The 27624-nt window shown below is 38.2% G+C and overlaps 2 protein-coding genes across 8 annotated transcripts in view; one reads left to right on the forward strand and one right to left on the reverse strand.

Annotated features, from left to right (window-relative positions):
- LOC134539201 (mannosyl-oligosaccharide alpha-1,2-mannosidase IA-like) overlaps positions 1 to 9066 on the forward strand; it is an 86574-nt gene extending 77508 nt beyond the window's left edge. For all 4 annotated transcript variants that reach the window (XM_063380979.1, XM_063380981.1, XM_063380982.1 and 1 more), the window contains 4 exons: positions 1002 to 1285; positions 2189 to 2305; positions 3158 to 3323; positions 4614 to 9066. In XM_063380979.1, the coding sequence (XP_063237049.1) occupies positions 1002 to 1285; positions 2189 to 2305; positions 3158 to 3280 (524 nt within the window). In that variant the 3' untranslated portion in view covers positions 3281 to 3323; positions 4614 to 9066. The remainder of the gene's footprint in view (positions 1 to 1001; positions 1286 to 2188; positions 2306 to 3157; positions 3324 to 4613) is intronic.
- Positions 9067 to 11878: 2812 nt separating this feature from the next.
- On the reverse strand, positions 11879 to 27200 carry LOC134539248 (mannosyl-oligosaccharide alpha-1,2-mannosidase IA-like). Of its 4 annotated transcripts, none has more exons than XM_063381057.1 (10): positions 27158 to 27200; positions 23446 to 23666; positions 22360 to 22578; positions 20866 to 21045; positions 19549 to 19762; positions 18193 to 18417; positions 15919 to 16202; positions 14887 to 15003; positions 13902 to 14028; positions 11879 to 12356 (listed from the first exon to the last, which is right to left on the reverse strand). In XM_063381057.1, the coding sequence occupies exons 1-10, from the start codon at positions 27183 to 27185 to the stop codon at positions 12307 to 12309; spliced, it is 1665 nt and encodes a 554-aa protein (XP_063237127.1). In that variant the 5' UTR covers positions 27186 to 27200; the 3' UTR covers positions 11879 to 12306. The 4 variants fall into 4 exon arrangements, with proteins under 4 accessions (XP_063237127.1, XP_063237129.1, XP_063237128.1 ...); XM_063381059.1 differs by having other exon boundaries at positions 13902 to 14048; XM_063381058.1 differs by lacking the exon at positions 27158 to 27200 and adding an exon at positions 26771 to 27011.
- Between the last annotated feature and the right edge of the window lie 424 nt (positions 27201 to 27624).

Here is a 27624-nt window from a genome sequence, read left to right on the forward strand (position 1 = left end):
GAAATAATATTTTTTTAAGAGTTATTTTGCATTACCTTATCACGTGTCACATATTTGATTTATTAGTTACTACACAGGACATGTACGACAAAAGAAAGCTTTAAAAAGTGACATAATATTAATATGGATTAAGCAGGTAAGTTTCACTTGAAAAGACTTAAGTTTGCCATTACTGCTCTACTCATGTACGGGTAGGGATAATGTTATATGGTGATTTGCAATAAAACCAAAGTAACATTCCAAAGCATGTCAATACAACATATAACTTTGAGATGTATGAAAATAAAAACAATGACAAGACTGCCATACACGCTTACGCTCACACCCACCAAGAGACTTGCGATGTGTCGGGAGCGGACTTGGTCTGTCTACCTACTACCTATTTGGCTTGGCACCAACTTCAAACCGATCAGTAGGTGGCACATACCAACAATTATATTTTATTATAATTACCTACAGGTAATAACTTTTGGACAAGAATTGTCATTTTGTAATTGTATAAATAAATCATAAACGTAGATAGATTGATTAATAAGTAATTATAATACTGTGCACTAAACAAAATAAGACGAAAATAAATGAAAAGTATTAAGTGCATTTAATAATGTGCGCAGGCTTTCACGGCCATTGTGTCTGAAGTAGCTTGGCTTCTGGGTTATAGCCGTGTCCTTGGCGGATAATCAGGGAGCAGCTACCTACAGTAGGTAACTGCTCCCTGATGATGGCGACTGCAAATGTCGACCGAAACGTCGGTGAATTATCCGCCAAGGACACTGCTACAACCCAGAAGCCAAGCTACTTTATTACGTGTATTGTATTTTGGATTAAATCTGTATTTTTTTATTTTTCGCTTTTTAGTGTAGGGAATTTTTTTTTGAAGTCGGTTGGATATATTTTTCTTAAAGTTTGTTTATCACGAATAAAGACAATGTACTGTTCTAAGACGGTAAAGACGGAGGCTAAGACGGAGCCGTGAGAGTGGAGCCGTGCCGTGTGTGCAGGCGGCCTGCTCGGCCTGGGCGCGAGCACGCAGCGCGGCGACAGCACGGACCACCACATGGACGTGGCGCAGCGCGTCACCAACACCTGCCACGAGGCGTACGACCGCACGGCCACCAAGCTGGCGCCCGAGGTGTTCCGCTTCACCGACGCCGTCGAGGCCAAGAGCCTCAAGAGCAACGAGAAGTACTACATCCTGCGGCCGGAGACCTTCGAGTCGTACTTCGTGCTGTGGCGGCTCACCAAGGACCCCAAGTACCGCGAGTGGGGCTGGGAGGCGGTGCAGGTATGTGCCTCTACCGGTCCGCACTCATGGTGTCTCGAAACAACTGTTACAAGTTCATTTTAAACCTTAAACCTCTCAGTCATCATCTTCCTATGTTGATGCTTTGTCTTGGTAAACAATCGTGGAATAACTACACCACACCATTAAGAGTAGTAACAAGAGTTTACTTTTAAATCAAGCTAAAACCGCAAACTGCAGTAGACGAGCTAAATGTAAAGTAACTATTTGATGGTCATCAAAGTACGTAACATTGCCATCGAAAACCATTCACCAATTTGTACCTAATTATGTAATCTAAATTACAATGTGTTTTGGTTTGGAAAACTTAGTTCGTAAATGAACTTTGAAGAGTTGAATTATTCGACGCCATGGTTCATATTGTTTATTTCATTTTTGATCCTTAAGACCTATGTTTGGAGTCGAAGGCTCAACTTCGGTACTCTTTGCGATTAAATTCAAGATTAGGAGCAGGGGAAAATTGGGGTTAGACCTATTATTTTGTGATAACTTTAAAAATGTATGATACAATAGCACTTCATCTTTTTACTGTAAAGAAATTTAAGTTTTATAATCTAAGTACATAATTATTCAGCAAGCAGTTTAATATTGTCAGGACAATTCTCAGTCCTGATGTGAGTGCAGTGTTTGAGTCTGTCAGTTGGCACACACACATTAAACGGGCAGGTGCTTGTCTTGAAATATTTTTTTGTAATATATGGCTGGAAAAAAATTCAAGCTTTCTAATTATGTAAAGAATATACTTACAAAATATTAAACATATATTTACAAAGGAGTTTTTTAAGTGAAACAAAAAAAATGGTAGGCAAAAATGTGATTCATGCATTAAACAGTTCATAATTTGGTAGTGTTGAAAGTGTTAGATATGTGTCTGGCATGTTGCAGGCCCTGGAGAAGTACTGCCGCGTGTCGGGAGGTTACTCGGGGCTCAAGAACGTGTACCTGGAAGACACACCAAAGGACGACGTGCAGCAGAGTTTCTTCCTAGCGGAGACACTCAAGGTGAGCTGCGAGACATTGTGTGCCGGAGAGCACGGTCGACTTGAATTTGAGTTTGGCCTAGCGTAAACTGATGCAAGCGTGCCTTGGAGTGTGGACATACGTCATTGCAGTTTTTCACTGTTTTTCATGGGACAAAATTCATGAATGCAAAATAAGAATAAAATGAAAACATAAACTTACATAGAACTAGCCTAAATCATCTAATGTCAAACAGATAAACCCAACTATGAACATAAACAGGTGTTATTGACAACTCAATGATGACAGTGCAGACAAACACATTCAAACTTAAATAAATATCAGATTGCTCAAGGATTCCTTGAAAGGAATTTAGTCATGAAAATAATAATAACAGCACAGACGAAACCAGTGGGCTAACGACTGCAGTGGCGTATGTCCAAGAAATTGTATTAAATAAAAATTCCCTGTTGCATGATTCATTTAAAGAACATAGTTAAGCTAAATGCGCACATTGTAAGTGGAGGATTTTCTCTTTTACAAGACAGCGAGAACAGGCAAAGCAACTCACCTAAATAGTTGCAAAATATGTTGATAATAAATTTCTGTAATAAGCTAAACAAACCATGGATTTTTCTGTAGTTAAGTAATTTTATATGAATCTGATGCTGTGTAAATAATTCTGACTTAAATACGTTTGTAATAAATACCGGCTTACATTATGAACAGATGTGATTGAAAACCTGTTTTTGTTGTATTTTTTCCATCGCACTTGTTAGTGAGCGTCTGTTATGGCCATGTTGGAGAAGCAGGCAGCATCTGTGTGTGAGAATGTGGAAGCGGGAAGTGCCGTCGTGTGCTGACCCCTGGTGTGTGTTTGCTCTCCGCACGCAGTACCTGTACCTGCTGTTCAGCGACGACGACCTGGTCTCCCTCGACCAGTGGGTGTTCAACACCGAGGGGCACCCGCTGCCCATCAGGGGCGCCAACCCCTACTACCGCCCGGCCACCGTTTAAACACGGAGGAAATAGGAAGAATTTTTAACTTAATTTATTGTCTGTAAGTATCTGTGTGTGGCAGTGCATTCCATATTCCAACAAAATTATTCTCGCTTAGTACCGTATTTACTCGCGTAAAGGCCCCTAATTTTTTTCCTCCAAATTTTCGACTCCAAAAAACGGGAGGTAGCCTATACGCGAATTTGGAGGAAAAATAGATTTTTCTTTTTTTTTGAGGTAATACCAGTCTCTGTATCACTGCCACTTACAAAATCACCTCCCGTCGCTCAGAATACATGGTTTGCTGTTTGATGTATGCCAAGCTGCCCTGCACTCAAATAAAGCCAGAAAAACATGTTTTTAAATTTTTTCTCAAAAATGTTTACTAAACAAGGAAGGTGGGCGTATACGTGGGCGGGCCTTTACGCGAGCAAATACAGTACTTTCGTTCAGTCTAGAAAGTGTTAAACTGGCAGTCTGGCAGGGCCATCAAACATTTGTAAAATGGTATTGATTAATTAAATCTGTCTAAAGACAAATAGCTTTCAAAGAGCTGTTGCAAGGGCAAGATTATATGGTGAACTGCGATAAAACCGAAATAACACTGTAAAGCCTGTCAACCCACCACATAACTCCGAAATTTGTAAGTTAATACACCATATACAGCAGCGAAACACAAGTTAAATGGAGGAATTAGGCAGAATTGAACCAAAACTTAAGTCAAATCATGAAAAAAATTAATATTTTAATGTTTGAAATTCAAGGAATGTCGTTATATGGACAAAAGTTTGTACTAAAGTGAATAAACCAGTAAAATATATTTTAATTTTTCTTATTGTGCATCTCTTATTAAATCTTAGATGATAAATGTTTGCCAATTTCTATTTGTTGCCCTTGCATATGCATAAGTGCAAAATTAAAAATATAAACAAAAGCTTCCCCGTGACACATACTTATATTTCGAAAGAAAAAAAAAAAGGAAAAAGTTTCACAGTTTTTCGATTAGAACTAAACTTTCTGAGATACGAACCTTTTTAGTAATTATAAGAATAGTTATTTGTATGGTGCTCATTGAAAAATTATGAATGTAACAAACACTTTAATTTAATAACTAAGGTGTGATCCACTTATGTAGTTTCAAATGTTACTCTATTGTTTCACTTCCATTTTATATTGTATCACATCTCTATGGAGTAGGCTAACATTTGTGGTACATGATACGCCTGTCTCCAAGGTATACATATCTCTTTGGCGTTACAGAGTCAGTGAGTCAGTGATGAGCGATGTTGTAGGATTATAGTTAATGGATGTACATTTAGCACCCAGTCTCATCACGCGCTGTAACTTCTAGTTTCAGGTCAATGTTGGCGAAAGAGGTGATGCAGCATGGCAGCGTCGACGATGGTTTGTTGCACAGTTTGCTTGTTGATCATTTTTCTCACATCGAGCGGGACGGCTTCAGTGTTTGCGCGTCTTGTCGTCGTCAAGAGGCGAGGAGCGAACTCTCCGTTAGAGAGGCGCGACGCAGTGTGACGTAACTCTCTGCGTTGCGACGACTTGACGTTTGTGTGGTGGTGTATCGGCGATTTCACGAAGAACTGGTGCACTGGCAGCTTTGTGCTCGAGATTTGCGAAGCACAAGCAATACTTTTGTACGCGTGGGACTTGTTTCCGAGAAACATAAGGGGTGACGTAAAAGTATTAGCAAATTGAATTTGGATAGCGGCAAGGGAAGGTGGAGATGGGGGAAGGGTAATTGTAGGTATACGTTTCTTAACCTTCTTTACGTAACGACGTAGTTTCGGGACACGAATTCCGGTTTGATGTATACTCAGTGTTTGAATGTGTATTCGTACATTTCTTGCACTTCACATCTTATAGTGACTTTACTGTTGTAATGTTTGGAGCACGATACCGAGGAAGAAACAAAACTTCCGTAGGCGTATGCTAGTGACTTGATATGAAGATTTTTTTTTTTTATAAATCCAAGAATGTATATAATGTCTTTGTGATATATAATGTCCTTGTGATACATATTTACGTATATTAGTATAAAATATTTATTCTCAAGTTTATTTTGGTCCAAATAGGTAACACTTACTCAGGAGGTTACATACAAGCGCATTCCGAAATAGTTTTACTAAAAAAACATCTTACCATCCATGACAAAAGTGTAAAGAAGTGTTTATAAAAATTTACATTGCAGTGAGAATTATATTCAGTCTTATAATGCACATGTAGGTATATTGGCAGTAGTCAGCCGTAGGCAATAATTTTAAGATTAACTTTGGTCACATTATTGAGCGCTGTAATAATAAAATAATGATAATGTAGCACTGTTGAACGTTAAGAGTGATCAGAACTGCCAGAAATGTTAATATTATTGAGTGCATGATATGTTAACGCATGAGCGACTACCTTGTATTGCATTTGGTTGAGTTTCAAAATGTTACGAATTCATTGCTTCTTTTCCTGTTGACTCAAATTGACATGGTTTGTGATGTGTGTGTTTGTGTGTGTGAAATAGAGATTTTTTTTTAAATACTAGAAAGATTTATCAAAAACTTCTCAATATTCCTCACCATTCCGAAGTAGGGACCATTTGTATTGCACATTGTCTCTCTTAACTCATGCCCGGGTACAAATATTTATATTAATTGTGTCAGAAACCCTTGTGTGGAATGTACGATGATGCAAAGTGATTAAAGGAAGAAAATAATCTGTTCATATCCAACAGCTTGCAAATTATTGTATTTCACTTGGAAATTTTGGTTGGATTCCCATCTCCCAAAAAAAAAAGTTTTTGTAAACATAATGTAATCTTGGATTCAGTTTGTTTATTATTCTGAAATTTAGTTTGTTGAATTAATTTTGGCACAAGATAAAAGTACTTTTAAACGGGATTTCACATATGTATTTTATTACAGTAGTCTTGATTAACTGAGTTTATGTGGACCGCGGTAACCTCTGATAAGCAAAACCTTTGGATAACACGGGTAGAATCAGAAAACCGTTTCGGTTTTCAGCTGGCCTAGAGGCATCATTGTTCGGGTTGCTGTTTTTTCCAGCTTATCTTTAGTATAAATTCTTTCAAACGACTCGGTGATTCGCCCCACCAGTAAATGTCATCTTTGAGGTTAATTTATTTTGAGGCTTTCGATAACAGATCATTTCTAGGTCCTCGGGCAACTGTTTCAACAGTCCTCGCTGGTAATGGCATTTTAGTTGGCTCAGATAATTGTAACCTTAATTAATCAAAGCTTAGTTAATAGAGTCTACTTTTGGAAATTACAATACACAATATTTTTTTTAAAATTTTAATAGTGTATTCTTGTATTGAAAGTACATTTCTTTGAATTAATACATCAGTTTGCAAGCTGTACTGCTCTGTTTTCATGAGCACTGCACCTAAATACATGCAGTATTTATAACAATTCCTCAGAACAAATGTTGGCTGAATATGTGTGAACCAGAACAAATAATGGCTTTATTAATTATTGATTAAACCAAGTGTAAATTGAGAACTATTGTACACCAGAATGAATGCCTGATTACTTCAAAGTTTTTTAAAGATGATTTTATACTGTAAGGTACACACACAGGTAGTTTATACCAGTTGTATTCATTCCAGTAATGTATGTTTGTGGTGTAATATGCTGTAAATACAAAACTTTTAATTTGCGTCAGTGATAGCTTTATATATATATATATATATATATATATATATAGAGAGAGAGAGAGAGAGAGGAGAGAGAGAGAGAGAGAGAGAGAGAGAGAGAGAGAGAGAGAGAGAGAGAGAGAGAGAGAGAGAGAGAGAGAGAGAGAGAGAGAGAGAGAGAGCCAAGGTTTTATTTATGCAGGTTAAAGTGTTTGCTTTGCTATTATTGCAATATAAAAAAAATTTGTATTGGGGATGGTTCAATCAAATCTTAAAATCCCATTAAATTCTTAGTCTTCAAAGGGTTCGATATACAAAAACATTCAACGAAAAATATTACAGTAGATAAAGTAAATTAAAAAATTGAACATTGATTACCTCTGATGTTTACTATGTCAGTTTTTCTTTCTTACCTAACCTGTTACAATTCCCAAAAAATATTGTAATTTAACATGTAATATTTAAATAAAATACTGTATGTATCAATTCTGGAAACATAGTTTGTAAAACAAAAATTTCAAGGATATAATTTTTCAATACAAAAGTTAATATTTTTCATTTATTGTGCATTATTTTATTTTTTACCCTTGACACCTAGATTCGGATTTGAGGGGATTATTCAAGGTACTCCTTGGGTTCAAATTTGTGACTTGGATTCAAGGAAATTGGGATTTGACCCATCACTAATTCTTTTATTACTCAAATTTGAACTCTTTTGTAACTGTTGATATACTTTTCTCTCCTGAGAAACTCTTTATCACAAACATGTTCAAGTAGACAGTTCTGAAAGCCATTCAGTTTATTCAGAGTGGCACTTTGTCGTTTGTGCTGTCAACACACATCATCTTCAGCTCGACAGCACAGGTTGATGAAGTTTCCCCGGGTCTGTCAGTCTGTCGATCTGTCGGTCTGTCAGTCTGTCGTTCTGTCGGTGTGTCGGTCTGATGCTGTGGGGCTGAGGGCTCAAGAAGACTTGCGTGTGTAGTAACAACTCGCACTTTGTAAAGTGTTTGCAGACAGTAGGAACAATCATTGAATCACAATTCTTCAGAACATTAAATGTAGGGGTCTGCAAGTACTCAGAAAATATTTGATATTTATTAATGAATAATTTGATATTTGACATTTGTAATGGTTACACGTATAGTACTCTCGTTTTTATTTTACTGTATTTTGGATCAGTTTTTCTTGGACTCCTGTGAAGTGTGAAAAAAATTACACTGTATGTTAAAATTTGGTTAGGAAAATAATAGATATTTGTGGATATTCAAAATTGATTCAAATGAAAAATATAGTATTCGCAGAAGCCAAATTAAGTGTCAGGGGAAAAAAAAAATAATAATATATATTAAGTGAGTTTTCTACTCAAGTAACATTGATTAATGTTGAAAAATTGCAATCAAAGCTAGCATTTTTTACCTTTAAGCTACCAGCATGGAATTACCTTGTCATCATTCATATTTGTTATCTAATATTGTTTTTCACAAGCTAATGCTGTGTGTATAAGTTTAGAAATCCTATCTTATGTCTTTGTCTAAAACTGGCTATTAGTATGTACATATTCCTTTCGATTGCAGTGGCACTCTGTAAATCTTACCAGGTTTAACACATTGGGTTGTAAAGAAAAACACAAACCAAAACTGCCACATCACACTTAAGTTATTCTGTGCAGGACAAGTTGTTTGAATGACTGATGCAAGTTGAGAACATCCGCATTATTTGTTTGTTCCTTAAATGTGTTTCACTACACGTGAGTAGCCTCAGGCTATGTTAATTACAGTCGGTAAGTCGGTAAGTGGCTGTGATGCAAGCCGTTTGAACAGCAGACGATACACGTTGGGATGGCTGTGCAAACAAACTAACGTAAGTTCTTTTCAACGTGAATTTAATTATACCTTTATAAACTTGGTTGGAGATTATAGTGGGACATGTTAAAACTCTTAAGTTATCAGGTTTTTTTTTAAATTTTATTTTAAAGTGTATTAAATACATTGTGTACACTCTTTTAATTTGTAAATGCTGTGAAATAGTTTCTTTTTATTCTGTGTGTATGTTTCCAAAATATCTGATGTCAGTGAAGTGTCTGATTAGTTAAGTAATGTAAATACTATGTATTAAATTATGTAAATAAAAATTTACAAATTTTTTTAAATGTTATTTTTTTTAAGTTTCTGAATGTCGAGGACTATCACATACAAAAAATGACTAATGCAGGTCACATTATTAACGACTCATATAATTTGTGTTGAATAATGCTACCAAATGGAAATCTAAGAAATACGTAGTACAAAACCAAAATGTAATAGTTAAATATAAAGTTGACCCAGTATCTAAACGTGTATAATAAAACTGATCTAGGTAAAAAGTTTGCACGTTGGATCAAATTATGAAACAACTATGTATTGGAAATGGTTATTTACGTAATTTAGAACTCCAAAACAATTTTTTTTATTTTTAAATTTTACGTTTGTTACGGCATCAATCGAAAACTACTTGATGGATTTTAATGAAACTGCTTTTGTTAGTATGATGTTTAGCTAACTTTAAAACTTAACTTTTTATAATTATGGAATTCCACCCAATTGAAGGGGAGTACATATGGTTTGTAAATACTAATTAGTTTTAGCTCCAAAAAATGTACCAAAACATGAAATCACAATTTTACTATTTTTGAAATTGAACCCAAAAGTGGTATAATAGAGTTAAGTATGGTCTTTTTTAAATAAATAAATAAATAAATTAACAAAAAAAAAATAGAATTAGAGGTATTAAACTAAAAAAGAATAACATGCATGTAGGTTACAGATTGCAATTTCTACATTGTTCAACATTAATTTGTCCTTTACGGGGTTAAATATGATTTATTTAAAAAAAATTGTGATTTATTTTTAAAAATTGTATATCGGAAACTAATAAAGTAGGTGATGATGATAATAAATTTTACCATTTTGCAAGATTACGTCCCTAAAAGGTGTAAAAGGAATAAGTTTGGTTTTAAGAAGGAAAAAAATGGATACTTCCTGATGGTACTAAGAATGAACAAGCAATATGCATATACAGTTAAGCATTTAATGTATAAGCAGAAAGGTAAAAAACAGAGCATGAGTAATGCATAATATGAGTTACCTTAAAGGTTTAAATATTTCCTTGAGAAGCGACTGCAAATGAGGTAAATACAATATTTAATCGCATAATGTCCGCACATTTCTTTTTAAACACTTGAAATGGAATTTTTTTAAATCCGCATAAAGTCCGCACCAGACAAAGCAACCTTGGCCACCCCTGAAAGGCACAGTAACGGGATGGAAAATTACAGACGCTGTCAACAATGCTTTGACCTTGAGTTGTTCATTTCTCCGGAGCGGTCGCTGAGACGGTTTTGTAACGTGGTGAAACCTTCCGGACTCAGAAACTCGCACTCCACTGCGCAGCTGTCTGCGCCGTCACGCAAGTAAATTTTTTTTTTCCTAACCTAACTAAAACTAAGTGTATTTTGTTTGGGAGGGGTCTGGGTTAGGGAAGACTCTAGGTGCGTCCCAGGCCGAAGCCCTTACGCCTAATCATGCTGGGTTTAAGCCATGCAGAAAGGGAGGCATGCATCGTGTGCTTTTCTCGGGGATTGGCCAGCCATGGCCTCAATTGGCGCCATGACTAACTCCCCTATCTTAACTCTAGACTAATTACTAGATAAGTTGGGCCCAGGTAAAACCTCCATAGACAGAGGGAAAACCCTGGGCACTTTCATGCGGGATGCAAAAATATCATGCATTAATAACAGGCAGGTTGAGTACAGGAAAAGAAGGATGGTCCTGGAAGAAGAGTTGGACAGATAGAAAAATTCTACTAAGCAATTTGGGAGCTTGGACCTTTTGTCCGCATTGTGTTTGGTTGGTACTGGTCTTTAGGGGCAACATGTTGTTGTTGCCACCAAGCTGCCAGTCAGCTCGCGTACCTAAGCTGAAGGAAGAATGTAATGTGTAATTGTAGTGTACGCACAATGTTGTTAATTGTATTAATTAATCGCGAGTATTGGCACTGGGTCGTGCTCCGGAACAGACACAGCTTCATGTCGCCTGTCGCCAGCAAAAGGCAGTCGGCAGTTAGAGAAATTATCTGATCCGTCATTGCAAGTCACGTGAGTTGTAAGGGGATGGGCTATGTATAGCACAAGCCAGTACACGTCAACTCACACTACGTCACAAAGTAGGGGAGGTAGCGGAGAAGTGGTGGGGGTACATGCGCACGGTTTTTTTATACACACAGTGGGCAAGGGACAGGGAGGGAGGCTCGTCGGCGCCGGCTAATGCAGACATTAGACATCTGCCCCGTGCCGTCAGTGGCCATCTCAATGAAAGATTAAAAAAATATCTTTTCACGCAAGGCGTTTATTTTGTGTAGGCTGGCTGCGGCTTCTGAACGTAAGAGCGAACACGCGAGTGAGAGAAGAAAAAAAAATGAGTGGCGTCTTCCACTAATCGCCGGCACCCAATTATCTTGTCACCTGTCACATTTCTCACGTCCGATGCGGAGGGTTGCCAGTCACCAGCGCTCTGCTAGTAAACTAATTATGGGAGAACAATTTTTTTACTCTACACAAAATGTAAAATTTTGAGGAAAAAATTTTTTTTTCGGACTTCACCTCATAATGTCCGCACCCCATTTTTTTTGTCAAATATGTAGCCAAATTACTACGCACATTATGCGAGTAAATACGGTAAGTTTTGAAAGCAACAAGAATCGAGAGGTAAAAATCTGAGCCTGAATATCTTAAGTAGTTATATAGGGTGTTGTACCTTACTTCATAACCAGTATGCTTTAAATCACAGCCAAGGTCACTTAGGCCCGCAGTGTGCTGTGTGCCATTTTCCAGATCTGCACTTTGCTACATAAAGGTGCTACCAACACCCATGTTTCCTATTTAAAAATATTTCTTTGTTTTACCATAAAACTGAATGATGCATGATGTAACAAAATAATTTATTATACAGAGGCCATACAAAGGCACACATTAACAGCTCGTCTTTGGTATTAACATAATTCTGTCACTACTATCACAATATTGCATTAAACATTTATACACAAAGAACAAACAGCTTGTACACAAGATGGTAGATCGTCCAGAGAAACGAGGGGAAAACAAGACCAGAATCGCCAACAGAAACATTTGAAATATCTCTGCCTTGCTGCCCCATTCCCTGAATCCCATGAAAAATAATCATCTTTTCTTGCAACTGGAGTCATTTCAATGACAACCTTTGTCACAACTTGCATTTCCTTTTTGTTCTAGACTAGGTGTTCTTTTGATCACTATCACAGCTGAACGTGGGGTCGCTAGTTCTCGCGGAAGAGAACAGTTATGTCCGTAACGCAAGGCAGTTGGCTTCTTTCATCCCATCCATGCTGAATCTGCCTGAAGTGTCAGTACCCGGACGCCAGCTGTGCAAACCAAAACACATGAATACTACAGTCTCATCAATGATTAAAAAACTAAAATAATTTGCGCTGTTATTTGGCGCAAGACTGTAACAATACAACACTGCCCTTAACTTACCTAAGAAACAATTACCTGCAAATTTACTGGCACTACGTGTCTTTGACAAACTTCGGAGTAGTAACAACACTTTTCAGTACAATTATGTTACTGATTCATGAGTACGATGAGTGAGCAAAATAAATTTATTTTCGATTATAAAACTTATTCTTGAGTTCAGGCCATGCCAAGTAATAACATAAACTTTGGAGGTCACAACCAATATCCAACCATTTTTTACCAACTGGTACTGTGAAAACTTTGGAGGTCACAACCAATATCCATATCCAACCATTTTTTACTAACTGGTACTGTGATTAGACACAAAAGCCTGAATTGACTGGTAAGATGGTTAGCAAAATGTTACATATTAAAGGGGGCGTAAGCACGCTTACAGACTAACAGACTAATGCACAATACAGGTGCCACCATATTATTAGGAGTCTACAGTCCCGGCGGAGACACTTAACACAAGGTCGCGACATCGCCCACGTGGGGAACGAGATTCGAATAAACCCACATTTAAGAGGTACCTCTATAATTCAAAGACCTCTGCATGGCGGACATGCGTATTCGTGTGGTTACCTTGTTGGATCTTAGGGCCTCTTGCACGCCTTACACTTGAAGCATGCAGACCCATGGCCAATAAACAACTCAAAATTCGCACAGTAAAAATGCACTATGGCACAAATCAGTGTGAGTGAGGTTTCAGTCATCCTCATGGCCAAACAGAAATATATCCACGAATTACTTTCAAAGACCCTTAGAAAGGCTTAAACAATAATTATTTAAACAATCTGCTGCCTGAGACAGGTATAAATGTAGAATAAGCGGAATGAATAAGTCAGCGATGATCTACGATGAAGTCCTGGGGTGTGGATAGTGAACTGCCTCAGGGGATGACGACTTCAGACTGGGTCGGGTGCAAGGAATTGGGACACTGACTAGCTCCGTTCCTGCCCTCGCTGATAACCGTTACGTTACGCACAAAAATACACCCCTGACAAGGCAGGTCCTTTAAAAATATAAGCGACGACAAGAAAATGAAACAATCAACTTGGTGTATGTAAAGTTGAGAAATGCAGTACTTGTTTGGAATTTATTTATAATGAAGTTCTAGTGTAATGTAAAAGAGAAACTACAATTTAGAATTCAATGGATATTATCTAAATCAGGGATGCAACAACAGGAAGGGGGGGGGGACAGGGTATTCCTCCCCACCCCCCTCTGAAACCATGAAGTATGGGCAAACGGGGGCAAAGAAAGTGCTGTGTAATCAATTTTTAGATAATAAAACTGCTTAAATAGCACCATTTTCCAACTTGAAATACAAATTTCCCCCCACTTCAATAGGGGGGATCGATGATTCTTTATAAAAAGGTATATTGCCCCCCCCCCCCCCCCTTGGAAATTTAGTTGTTGCGCCCCTGATCTAAATGTTGTTCGCTCACAGTACTTCCCGCTGGCTCCGTTGTTTAAACGGTGGCCGGGCGGTAGAAGGGGTTGGCGCCCCTGATGGGCAGCGGGTGCCCCTCTGTGTTGAACACCCACTGGTCGAGGGAGACCAGGTCGTCGTCGCTGAACAGCAGGTACAGGTACTGCGTGCGGAGAGCAAACACACACACGACGGCACTTCCCGTTTACACATTCTCACACACAGATGCTGCCTGCTTCTCCAACATGGCCATAACAGACGCTCACTAACAAGTGCGATGGAAAAATACAACAAAAACAGGTTTTCAATCACATCTGTTCATAATGTAAGCCGGTATTTATTACAAACGTATTTAAGTCAGAATTATTTACACAGCATCAGATTCATATAAAATTACTTAACTACAGAAAAATCCATGGTTTGTTTAGCTTATTACAGAAATTTATTATCAACATATTTTGCAACTATTTAGGTGAGTTGCTTTGCCTGTTCTCGCTGTCTTGTAAAAGAGAAAATCCTCCACTTACAATGTGCGCATTTAGCTTAACTATGTTCTTTAAATGAATCATGCAACAGGGAATTTTTATTTAATACAATTTCTTGGACATACGCCACTGCAGTCGTTAGCCCACTGGTTTCGTCTGTGCTGTTATTATTATTTTCATGACTAAATTCCTTTCAAGGAATCCTTGAGCAATCTGATATTTATTTAAGTTTGAATGTGTTTGTCTGCACTGTCATCATTGAGTTGTCAATAACACCTGTTTATGTTCATAGTTGGGTTTATCTGTTTGACATTAGATGATTTAGGCTAGTTCTATGTAAGTTTATGTTTTCATTTTATTCTTATTTTGCATTCATGAATTTTGTCCCATGAAAAACAGTGAAAAACTGCAATGACGTATGTCCACACTCCAAGGCACGCTTGCATCAGTTTACGCTAGGCCAAACTCAAATTCAAGTCGACCGTGCTCTCCGGCACACAATGTCTCGCAGCTCACCTTGAGTGTCTCCGCTAGGAAGAAACTCTGCTGCACGTCGTCCTTTGGTGTGTCTTCCAGGTACACGTTCTTGAGCCCCGAGTAACCTCCCGACACGCGGCAGTGCTTCTCCAGGGCCTGCAACATGCCAGACACATATCTAACACTTTCAACACTACCAAATTATCACTGACATTTTTGCTTAGCCCCTTTTTTTTTGTTTCACTTAAAAAACTCCTTGGTAAATATATGTTGAATCGTTTGTAAGTATATTCTTTACATAATTAGAAAGATTTAATTTTTTTTCCAGCCATATATTAATTACAAAAAATATTTCTGAGCAAAACTAATTAAGACAAGCACCTGCCCGTTCAATGTGTGAGTGCCAACTGACAGACTCAAACAATGCACTCACATCAGGACTGAGAATTGTCCTAACAATATTAAACTGCTTGAACTGCTTGCTGAATAATTACTTAAATTATAAAACTTAAACTTCTTTACAGTAAAGAGATGAAGTGCTGTTGTATCATACATTTTTAAAGTTATCAAAAAATAATAGGTCTAACCACAATTTTCCCCTACTCCTAATCTTGAATTTAAGTGCAAAGAGTACCGGTATTTGAGCCCTCGACTCCAAATATAGATCTAAAGGATCAAAAATGTAATAAACAATATGAACCACGGTGTTGAAACATTCAACTCTTCAAAAGTTCATTTACGAACTAAGTATTCCAAATCAAAACACATTGTAATTTTAATTACATAATTAGGTAAAAATTGGGGAACGGTTTTCGACGGCAATGTTGGGTACTTTGACGATCAACAAATAGTTACTTTACATTTAGCTCGTCTACTGCAGTTTGCTGTTTTAGCTTGATTTAAAAGTAAACTCTTGTTACTCTTAATGGTGTGTGGGGTAGTTATTCCACGATTGTTTACCAAGACAAAGCATCAACATAGGAAGATTATGACTGAGAGGTTTAAGGTTTAAAATGAACTTGTAACAGTTGTTTGGAGACACCATGAGTGCGGACCGGTGGAGGCACATACCTGCACCGCCTCCCAGCCCCACTCGCGGTACTTGGGGTCCTTGGTGAGCCGCCACAGCACGAAGTACGACTCGAAGGTCTCCGGCCGCAGGATGTAGTACTTCTCGTTGCTCTTGAGGCTCTTGGCCTCGACGGCGTCGGTGAAGCGGAACACCTCGGGCGCCAGCTTGGTGGCCGTGCGGTCGTACGCCTCGTGGCAGGTGTTGGTGACGCGCTGCGCCACGTCCATGTGGTGGTCCGTGCTGTCGCCGCGCTGCGTGCTCGCGCCCAGGCCGAGCAGGCCGCCTGCACACACGGCACGGCTCCACTCTCACGGCTCCGTCTTAGCCTCCGTCTTTACCGTCTTAGAACAGTACATTGTCTTTATTCGTGATAAACAAACTTTTAAATAAATATATATATCCAACCGACTTCAACAAAAAATTACCTACACTAAAAAACTAAAAATAAAAAAACTACAGACTTAATCCAAATTACAACAATACACGTAATAAAGTAGCTTGGCTTCTGGGTTGTAGCCGTGTCCTTGGCGGATAATTCACCTACGTTTCGGTCGACATTTGCAGTCGCCACCATCAGGGAGCAGTTACCTACTGCAGGTAACTTCTTTCTCCCTGATTATCCGCCAAGGACATGGCTACAACCCAGAAGCCAAGCTACTTCAGTCGATGGCCGTGGAAGCCTGCGCACATTATTAAATGCAACGTAATACTTTTCATTTATTTTTGTCTTATTTTGTTTAGTACACAGTATTATAATTACTTATTAATCAATCTATCTACGTTTATGATTTATTTATACAATTACAATGTGACAATTCTTGTCCAAAACTAATTACCTATAATTTTAATAAAATATTATTGTTGCTATGTGCTACCTACTGATCGGTTTGAAGTCGGTGCCAAACCAAATAGGTAGTAGGTAGACAGACTAAGTCCGCTCCCGACACATCGCAAGTCTCTTGGTGGGTGTGAGCGTAAGCGTGTATGGCAGTCTTGTCATTGTTTTTATTTTCATACATCTCAAAGTTATATGTTGCATTGACATGCTTTGGAATGTTACTTTGGTTTTATTGCAAATCACCATATAACATTATCCCTACCCGTACATGAGTAGAGCAGTAATGGCAAACTTAAGTCTTTTCAAGTGAAACTTACCTGCTTAATCCATATTAATATTATGTCACTTTTTAAAGCTTTCTTTTGTCGTACATGTCCTGTGTAGTAACTAATAAATCAAATATGTGACACGTGATAAAGTAATGCAAAATAACTCTTAAAAAAATATTATTTCATTAATACAAAAAAATATTTTTTGAACATTACAGTGATAATACTGTGGCTTCTAAGCACTGTCTCTGACAACTTAATTCTGTAAACATGCAAACAAAGACTTTTAATGTACGATAGTTTACCCGATCATATTTTTTAGTTGAAAGATTCTTAAAGCAGGCCAACAAAATGACTGACTTGAGAGTATAAAATTATTATTACATTTTGATACTTAAAACTCAGTCTCACACCATGTTGGTTTTCATTATCCTTTCATCACTATTACTTAAGGATGTTTCCAAGTAATTTATCACGACAGATCTCTTGCACTTTGTGTTATCAAAAAAAATTGTCATCAGACATTTAAGAAGTTATTTACGATCTGTCAAATATCACTGAATTAACCACGATTATGAACACTTTAATTTACAGCTATTATTTACCAATATTATACAACACTTTGTAAACATGTGATGGCTAAACTTTGCAAAGAAACATAAAATGTGAGAGAGCAGTTGTGATGAATTTACAGTAACAGCCCTTAATTAAGAGAAACGTCAAGAAATTAAATAAACAATATGGCATGTGGCATCGAGCTGTAACTAAGAATACACGCTTTGACTACAATTTTCAGACAGTTAATTTTTTTTCCCCTAGTGTAACTATTATTAGTTTTTAAGCCCCCAAATGATGCCATCAATTACTCAATTATTAACTAAAGTTGCACATACTATATGAACATTTATAAGAAAATTATTTGTTGTAAACAGTCTAAATTGAAACTGGGACATTCTTTTGTGGACATGCTGTATAAAACTCTGCATCAGTGTCTATGACTTAATAGTACAGTCTCAACCATTATAAATGTAAAATATCTCAGAGACGAAATGTTTCAATGGAACCATCAAAGAACTCGTCACAAGCCGCAGGTAGTATACTGAACGCAGTGTCGACTCCAGCGGAACACCGCAGCTACGAGCCTCGGGAGACGACGGGCTGCGCACCTGAGAAGCACGCGAGGTGCCCCATCTTGTGCTCCAGCCGGTCGAACTTCATGTCGGAGATGTAGGTGAGTCCTCCGGGGGAGACGCGCATCATGTGCTTCAGGATGTTGTCGATGGCCTCGTCGTACATCTGCCGGGCCTCCGTATCCGTCCGGCCGGATTGCAGCCAGGCCTTCAGCAGGTACTCGTAGAAGCTGTCCCCGAACCCGCCCAGCGACGAGGCCGCTGCGGGAAGAAACAGGCCCGACCACTCGATTCCAACCTCAACTGCAGCAGTGGCGTAGCCAGGATTCGTGTATGTGGGGGTGTTAAGAAGCATGCCACCCCCCCCCCCCCCCCCCGTTTTAAAGCGGGGGCGTCCGGGGGTCCGGGGGTCCTCCTCCGGGAAAAATTGGATTTTTAGGTGTAAAATAGTGCTATTTTAGCAGTTTTCGGTACTTAAATTTAAATATCGTAATGGTAATTTTTTGTTATTAATTTTTAATATGAAATTTGTTTGAGTGATGAATAAGAAATTTAATTAAAGATTTGGTGCTAAGGGGGGGGGGGGGAGGGGGGGTTGGTTTGAACCCCTAAATCCCCCCGCCCTGGCTACTACCCTGAACTGCAGGGTAATGTTCACATTCAGAGTATAACATGGCTGTCCCAAATACGATGGAAAATTTTTAAATAAATAATTTCACGAAAGATGAAAAAAAAAAAAAAAAAAAACTTTAAGTGATCACCACTTCAAAATTTTTTTTATTCCTCAACATAATCCACACCAAACCTACGCAGTCAAACCTCAATCGTACAAATAAGAAGGGACCAAAATTCTGACACTTTGCAATAACGAGGTTTGTATAAACCAAATTTTTTTACAATATTTAATCACAATTTTAACGTAATTTCTAAATCAAACTAAAATGAAGTTAAAACTTATTCAAAATTTGATACCACGCCAAAAATACTTTTTTTATGGATTGTGAAATATACCTATTTAGAATAGGTTCCATCCGAGGTTAAAAAAAAATAAAAAATATTTTATCCTGTATCACACTTAAAATTATTTAAGAGAATAATAATGCGAAGTCTAGATTATTATCTACAAAAACCCATAGTGCCATGAATTTGGAAGAATAACATTTCCAAGCTTTTTTCCTGCCAACCTACAATGAACCAAAGCAATGGTATTGGATTTACCTATTTATTTGAAACTTCGCTATGTTTCTATACATTATCCTAGGATATTTGTATCAACCATCCTTTAATTTCCGAAATATTTTTAACAACACTGAATGGCTGGATAATGATACGGATTCAGGCAGAACATCATCCCCGCGGCCAGCTTTGGGGAAGAACAAAGTGCCGACTCACGCTGCCCCCATCTGCCTGTCTTGGGTTGGAGGTAGTTGGGGTAAAGCCCGTTGGGCTTGTCCATGCTCTTCAGCACCCGGCGGATGTGGTCCACCTTGGCGCGGTACACGGGGTTGCCGGTGACGTCAGACAGGTACGAGAACTCCAGGTGCAGACCGCCAATCTCCGACAGTATGCTGCAGGCCCCGCTCGCCCAGCCGTAGTTCTTGCTCCACTGCACCCAACCCGCCGATGTTGAAGCCCCGGCTTGCAAGCAGAGTAGGCTGTTTCGTTTTCCTTGTCACTGCTGCTATTTGAGGGCTTTTCCTACACACTTGTTCAGACAGCTGTCTTGCATTTGAAGTTGAGTCACAAAATTTCCTCACCAGATACATATTTAATAAATGTTATTTTCAAGCTGTAAAAGCTGATAGTTAGGGACCGGAAAAAATTCGCGGGTTCAATGACCTGTAGGATGAACTCCGTAGTTCTACGTACAATCTGTCAAATGCCACCCACTCGTTGGCTGCTGTCTTGTGAGACGTTCCAACGTAGCAGCCTGTGATTCGATAAAGCTTTGGTCGGGTGTCTCTCATTGGCCCAGAGTCAACCAGGTGAGTTGTCAACCAATAGCAGAGGCAGCACTGAGGTACAACGATTTGTATTTTAGCCTATCGCGAGATGAATTCGCGAATTTTTCCGGTCTCTACTCATAATTAATTAAGAACACTTGCGAGACTTTTTACTACTATCAGATATTTAGTAAATATTTGTTGAGAAAATTTGAGATAAAACACAAAATTAAAATAATTCCCAAGAATAAACGTAATGACAAGAAAACGAAACAACCAACTCTGTACGCACAATGTAGCCGAGACACTTACCAGTGGAAAGTGGTAATTAAGGTGAATATTAATTCAGGCAGGTATAAAAAATTTAATTTTTGATCAATAATGAACAAAGGTTACTAGCCTCTAGTTGACAATTATGTCATTAAAGACAATGAAGAGCTATCAGATGGGATTAGATAATTGACTGAGTGAATGGGCATATCGCTGTGAAAGCTCGCAGTACCAACGCCATGTAGCAGTGGGAAAAATTAAATATGTAATATTTATTTGCTTTGTAATTAAAATCGAAACAAAAAAAATGAAAACAAAATGTTCATCAAAAGTTTAAATATATGCAGTATGCCCATTCCTATTACTATAGAGTTACAGCAATCGAAACGTAGAAAACTCATAAACTTTCACATTTATGTACAACCGGACGTGTTTACACATTATTTCCCGACATAGCAGTGCATCAGCTCCACAAGTACCTAGTCGGACGGCTCACCCCGGTCTTCAAATTGACGACGGCTAACGGGATGCCGGTTGGGGTGTTGAACGCCGCCAGAAGCTTGTCTGTCAGCCGGGCGGCTCTGTCGCGGAACATGGGGTCCCCCGTGAGGGCGTAGCAAGACAGCAGGCCGCCCACCATCTTCACAGCGGCCTGGTACACCGAGACTTCCGAAGACTGCAACAGACATCACACCCTGGACTCGTTACAGCACGACTCGTACCCTCTTCCTACACTTCATCGCATTCACCTCTACCAAGGGGTAGAAACCCATTTGTAACATCCCGAGATACCTCCAGAAAATAATGGTTAAATTCAGGGGCGCGACAACTAAATTTCCAAAGGGGGAGCAATATACCTTTTTATAAAGAATCATCGATCCCCCCTATTGAAGCGGGGGGTCCGGGGGTCCTCCCCCGGGAAAATCTGTATTTCAAGGTGGAAAATGGTGCTATTTAAGCAGTTTTAGTATATAAAAATTGATTACACAGCACTTTCTTTGCCCACGTTTGCCCCCACTTAAAGGTTTCAGAGGAGGGGGGGGGAATACCCTTGCGCCTCCCTGTTGTTGCGCCCCTGGTTAAATTTTAATCAACAAAAAAAAATTACTTAGTTCAGTTCTTACAAATTAAGACCCTATAGTCCGTAATTATCACTGGAACACACATCTGACCCAAGCGCACTGTTCATCTGACATTTATAGCCCAAACATTTGATTTGATTTCAAACTATGTAGATTTACTTTACGAGCTGCTTTGTTATGATTCCAAGACGTTGCATCCAAATGTTTTGCAGTCCTATTGTTAGAGACAAGATTTTATGGTTTTATTTTTAGGCCACTTTCGTTTTTAAAAAAAGAGATTTCAATAAATTTTACTTTTTATGAACTCTGTTTATTCATAAAGAGAGCACCAAATTTCAACAAATACAACACTACTCCAAAACAGTCTCACTTTGACTGATACAATACATGTAGTAATTTGTAATAAGCATGTCAAACTACTGGGAACAATACAAACAAATCAGCAAGTATATGTGCATTTTAAAAATTGTACTAAAGGTGTAATGCAAAAATTAGTTGCTAATAATAAGTGCAATATTAAAAACAGGAAAATTTTTGCCAACCTATTTAGTACATTCATTTTGGTATTAACTCCATACTAAGTAATTTATGTTCATTGAATTAAATATATTAAAGGTTAGGTCTTTTGTGTCCTGATTAAATTGTATTAACTTGCATTTCAATATTATAAATAGTGTATAGACGTGCTTTTCGCTGTTATTTCGGCTTAATCGCAATTGACCATACAATATTGTCACTGCCTATTGTTAATCATTGGCCATCTACCCCCCGAGGACTGATGTTTTGTTGCAAAAAATGTAACCGACTGTAAAAACGAATATTTACAAACAATTCACTCGTCGGTCGTTCAGTTATGGTAGAAAATTTTGCGACGGTACACACTCAGGCCACCAATTGACACCACTCACCGCGTTCTCGAAACTCAGGTTCTCCTCGATCCAGTCGCGGCCCTGCTTGAACTCCTCCATCAGGCCCATGACGTAGAGCGTGTCCAGGCCTGCCACGATCGTCTCGCCAAGGGGCTGGGACCCCAAGTTGCCCCCGTTGTGGCCGCGTTTGCTGATTGGCCGCAGCTCGTTATCCCCCCAGGCGTAGCGCACATAGCTGTCCCACGCGTGCTTCATCATCTGTCGAGGAAGAAACATGCATGCAGGCCATTAAAATAATAAAACAGGGTTGGGAAAATAAAACCAGGTTGTTTTGTTTCAACCACGTTCTTTTGGTTTAAATCATCCTTTTTTTTTTTATTACGTTAGATATTTTAGTTCACACCTAGCTCAAATGACAGCCATAAAGCATCCTTTCTGCCACTCATGTTGAACCAGAAAAGTTATAATATCAAAGAACGAAAGTCCAGCAAATCTGTGGATCTGACTGGGACTTAACCACAGAACGGCTATTTCCCCACAGGAGGAGGATTCTCCATCGAACAGGTGTTTTCCACAGAATAGGAATTAACTATTTAATATTTTTAATTTTAGAAAAGTACTAAGCTAAGTACATTTTGCAATTTATTCAGATAATTCAAATGATAAGACGTGGTAATTAATTTAATTAAATTTTTTGCTCCTGTAAATCACAAGAAAAATTAATGAGCAAACTTTTGTTGCTATTTGAGTTGAATTAGACCTATCAAAAATTAAGATATTCTATTTAAAAATACATTATTTAAAAAACTTTTTTTATAAAAACCATTTGGTTTAAACCATTATTGTTTAAATCAGCCGAACCTGTAAGAACATAATAAAAAAAATCTATATAACGAACATTTTACAATTGGTGACACATGTATTTTCAAGACTGGGAAGTATTAGTTAAAAAAACGGCAAGTAGTAGTCATTATTAAAGTTTTTGGTGAATTGTGTTGTGTTTACTCACTATAAATAAGGTTCTGAGTGTTTAACGCTGGTAAATGTCTCTCTAGTGGACCCACTTGGCTAAAACGTCAACCATCCAACATGGTGGGTGAATAGGAGTATTAAAGGGCAGGGTACCTTCTGCACCACGTCACGCCTGTGACGCGTGACGCCGTCGGCGCTCCGGTCCCGGGCATCGCCCAGATCCGCGGCTCCCGGAGGGACGGACCACCCCGGGCGCGGTGGGACGCTCGGCGGTCCAGCGACGCCGTCGTCTCCCCGCTCCCCCGGCGCGTCGAAGGGGAGGTAGAACCTCACCCCAGAGAACAGCAGGAGAGTTGTCACCACCAGGCCGAGCACTGTGCACGAACACCGCAAACCACGCTCGAAAACACTTCGGGACCACTAGGGAGGCTAGCGGCGGTCGAGAAGTCCGAACACTCGCCTCCCTCGGGGAGATTTGGGTGCAATTCCCGGCAGGGTCACGTTGATATTATTTTTATCATTTAACAAGCTAATGCCCGGCTTGCGTTGCAATGCCTCTTTCAATTTTTTTCCTTCGTAATTTGTCTGAAGTAGGTACACATATACAAAGCAACTCCCTCTATATCTCTTATCTAAATATCTCTATACATCCACACACACACACACATATATATATATATATATATATATATATATATACATATATCTCCATAACACTCTATCTATAGCTCTATACATCTATCTCTTCATCTTTTTGACCCTCTCTATATCTCTTTACATCTATCTATATCTTAATCCATTTCTCTCTCTCTCTCTCTCTCTCTCTCTCTCTCTCTCTCTCTATATATATATATATATATACACACACACACACACACACACACACACACACACACACACACACACACACACACACACACACACACACACACACACACCAATTGGAGTCCGTGATATAAAACATGCTAAGTCATACCATGTAAAATATATATGCACATCCATTGCTATCTACATACAAAAAAACACATTTACTACATGTCTAGGAAAATTACTGCACAATATTTAATAGATTTAACAGTTACTATACTTCCGGTGGCAGATGCAGGGGGAGGAGGGATAGAGCACGTGTGTTCAAATTTTAATACTTTTTGAACACCCTCCACCAGCCCCCCCCCCCCCCCCCCCACCAAAAAAAAAAAGTATGTGCATGGAGTCAATGTGCAACAGAAATGAAACTTCTTGCTTATTAGGAATGGATAGAGATAAATAATTAGTAATGACGAGTACACAAACACAAGCAGTGTTACGAGAATTCCGTAGCATCACTGCTGCCTCATTTCTACCTCTCCCCTGCCGTCACCACTTCTGGCCGTTAAAACTAGCATATAGCATGCTAAGCTACATACCTATCCCCCCACCCTTCTGTCTTCCCATTAAACCGCTAGTGCATGCGTTGGAGTGGCGTCGCCGCTGATGCACTCTCCTCCTCCACCGGTTCCCCCACCTTGCACCTAACTATTCCCCTGATGCGATCAAAATTTTCAAAATGCTCTGAAATTGTTACCCCCCTCTGGAAAGAAGTCTCACTTCAAAAATTCTGTATCTGCTACTGAACTTAAGGTGTCAAGTCAACTAAACAAGAGTTCTAATTAATGTTCGCAGGCTTTCAGTAGGTAACTGCTCCCTGATGATGGCGACTGCAATGTCGACCGAAACGTCGGTGAATTATTCGCCAAGGACACGGCTAAAAACCAGAAGCCAAGCTACTTAAGAGTTCTAATTCTCTATTTTCTGTCGAAGAATTCCTTCAGAGAGTAGACAGATTAAATTTATTGTAAAGTAGGAAACATAGTGGACGTTGCCTCGAACAGGTAGTTTTCTCCAAGCAGTTCCGTTCTCGCGACCAATGCATTCCGTCATGCTCCATTCTCATCTAATTAACCCCCATTTTCTCAAATGATCCTGATATTGATGAAATGCTAACACCAATTCATTAATGCTAGGATCGCTGAAGATAGGTGCATTTGTATTAGTAAGCAAACTTGTGTCTCGCTCATCATGTATGTATAATGCACAAATAAAAATTTTTTTTTTAGTTCATCAAAATGTACTGTCCCATTAGAGGCAATCAATTATAATTTAAACAAATTCCAGAGAAAATTCTGTTGAAATAAATATTTTAAAAGGCATTGCTCTACATGCCTGAAATGTGTTTCTTAAAAACAAATTGTGAGTAAAATATATTTTGAACTTTCATTTTAAACTTAGTATTCCATTACACATTTTCATTTTATCAGGTAGATATGACACTTATATGTCTTGACATGTAGACTTTTCATTTATTGTTCAGTTATCGCACACAGATAGCGAACAGCTTGATAAGATAACTGCGTGTTGTAAATAATAGTTATAAAAAAGGTTGGAGGGTCATGCCCATAGAATTTCTGTGTGTTATACTTTTCCTTATACCCATTCCTTTTGCCGATGGTTGTCTCCTGTAGAAAATAACTCAAGACAATTTATAAATTCAAGGCATGCTTTTAAAGGTATAGAATTGATGAAACTATTTTCCATTAGTAGAAGATAGAAGGATGTGTGTATATAGGTAGATAGAGAGAGAGAACGAAGAAATATGTTAATGAACCAATGAGCGAGTAAACGAGTCGCATATATGTTGTATAACAATGTCATTGAATTTTCCATTCGACATACGATTTTGAATGTAACATACTTGTTACATTAAATGACATTATTAGGATTGTCCAAATTTTGTATAGTAAGGTCAACCACAAAAGGGATTAAGCATACTGGTTCTTAAGTAAATAACTTGTACAAAAAGGCCCGGACACAATCAACTTAGTATTAACACAACACAGTATTATACAAAACAGTAAAACAACAGTGTAATTCAATCTAACTAGCTTTTATTGTACATTATATTAAGCATTTACACAAGCCTGGTAGAAATTAAGCTGAGTTCTCTCTTGGATCTATTCTTGCTTAATACTGCGTATTACTAAAACCATATGTTTTCGGCAATCAGATGCTCTGTTGTCCCACTTCGTATTCATGTTAGAACCTATTTTAATAAACAAGAAAATGTGTGTGTTGATTAGATTGTGCTGCATATTACTATTTTTTGTTTATTATGTTAACATGGAGTTAAGCCATAAACAACACGGTCGAAATTCTGAAGGAGAAAACATAAATACTATTGCATTTATTTGTGCAATTCCTGTGCTCTTTAATGTTTCATTCTGTTAATACACATTTTTTCCCTTATAATAAAACACCAACAAATACAGAAGTATTAATTTCTTGAAGGCTTAAGTTCTTATCACGATGTATATTTATGTTGATATTATTACATGCACATTACATTAATTATAGCCGAGCCTTAACCAGAACTAAAAAAAAGACAAATATAACCTTTACATTTGTATTACGAGGCATTTTCAATCAGTTAGTTTCAATTTACCCGTATCCATTTCCTGGAAATGTTAGCAATTCTTGTATATAATTGTGAACAAATATTAAAACCACTTTAACACAACTTATCAAACGCAATAAGCTCCGCTTCGGCTACAGCTGATTTTAATATCGTCCTTGGTTTTGTTTATAAATCGCGCTCTCTTGTGCAACACTTATCGTATCGCAACATCGTCGACGAAAGATATAGAACAAAATATATAATAAATTATTTTAAAATATCAAACCTAAAATTTATTTTATTTATATTCTCACATTCAGGATGTTCTCTATTGCTATTTGTTTTGGTTAGACAAAAGTGATCTGTGCAGAGCTGTGTTTTGAATGATGTACCTTATTGAAATTGTAAGTACTATAGCTATTGTTGTAACAATACCTAACTTAACCTGTCTAGATGGTAGCATATACTTGAACGCACGCACATAAAACCTTTTTCTATTTGAATGGGTTTTGTCCACAGGAAATACCCCTTTCGTTGCGACGACTTAAACAAGGATTTAGTGTTAGGAGATGGTATGCTGGGATATTGTGTAATTCACTTTTTATTCTCATACTCGCCATATTGTTCCGCCTAAAACACTACGGAATTCGTAAATGATTACGCCATAAGGTGATTATCAAGTATGAATTAGGATCTCCATCATCAGAAAAGTTCAGTTTCTTAAATAAAATTTTTTAGATTGTTTCTACAATCAAACACTAAACTTCAGCCGATGTTTTAGCGATCTAACACATTCTATTTAAACAATATGGCACAACAATTAGCTGAAGTAAATAAAATGACTTAATACAGACTTAAACTAAATTGTAGTTTTTCTCCAACAATATCTTTAACGTTGATTC

This window comes from Bacillus rossius, chromosome 15 (assembly GCF_032445375.1).
Source record: "Bacillus rossius redtenbacheri isolate Brsri chromosome 15, Brsri_v3, whole genome shotgun sequence".
NCBI lineage: Eukaryota > Metazoa > Arthropoda > Insecta > Phasmatodea > Bacillidae > Bacillus > Bacillus rossius.

Bases quoted from the DNA above. Each gene is read 5' to 3' on its own strand.
- LOC134539248 (XM_063381057.1), bottom strand. From the start codon at position 27,185: ATGCTACCATCTAGACAGGTTAAGTTAG. The intron at 15,004-15,918 runs GTATGTGCCTCC...GGCATGTTGCAG, and splicing joins GGGGCTGGGAGGCGGTGCAG to GCCCTGGAGAAGCACTGCCG. The intron at 12,357-13,901 runs GTGAGCGAACAA...TGGTTTGCACAG, and splicing joins CGGAGCCAGCGGGAAGTACT to CTGGCGTCCGGGTACTGACA.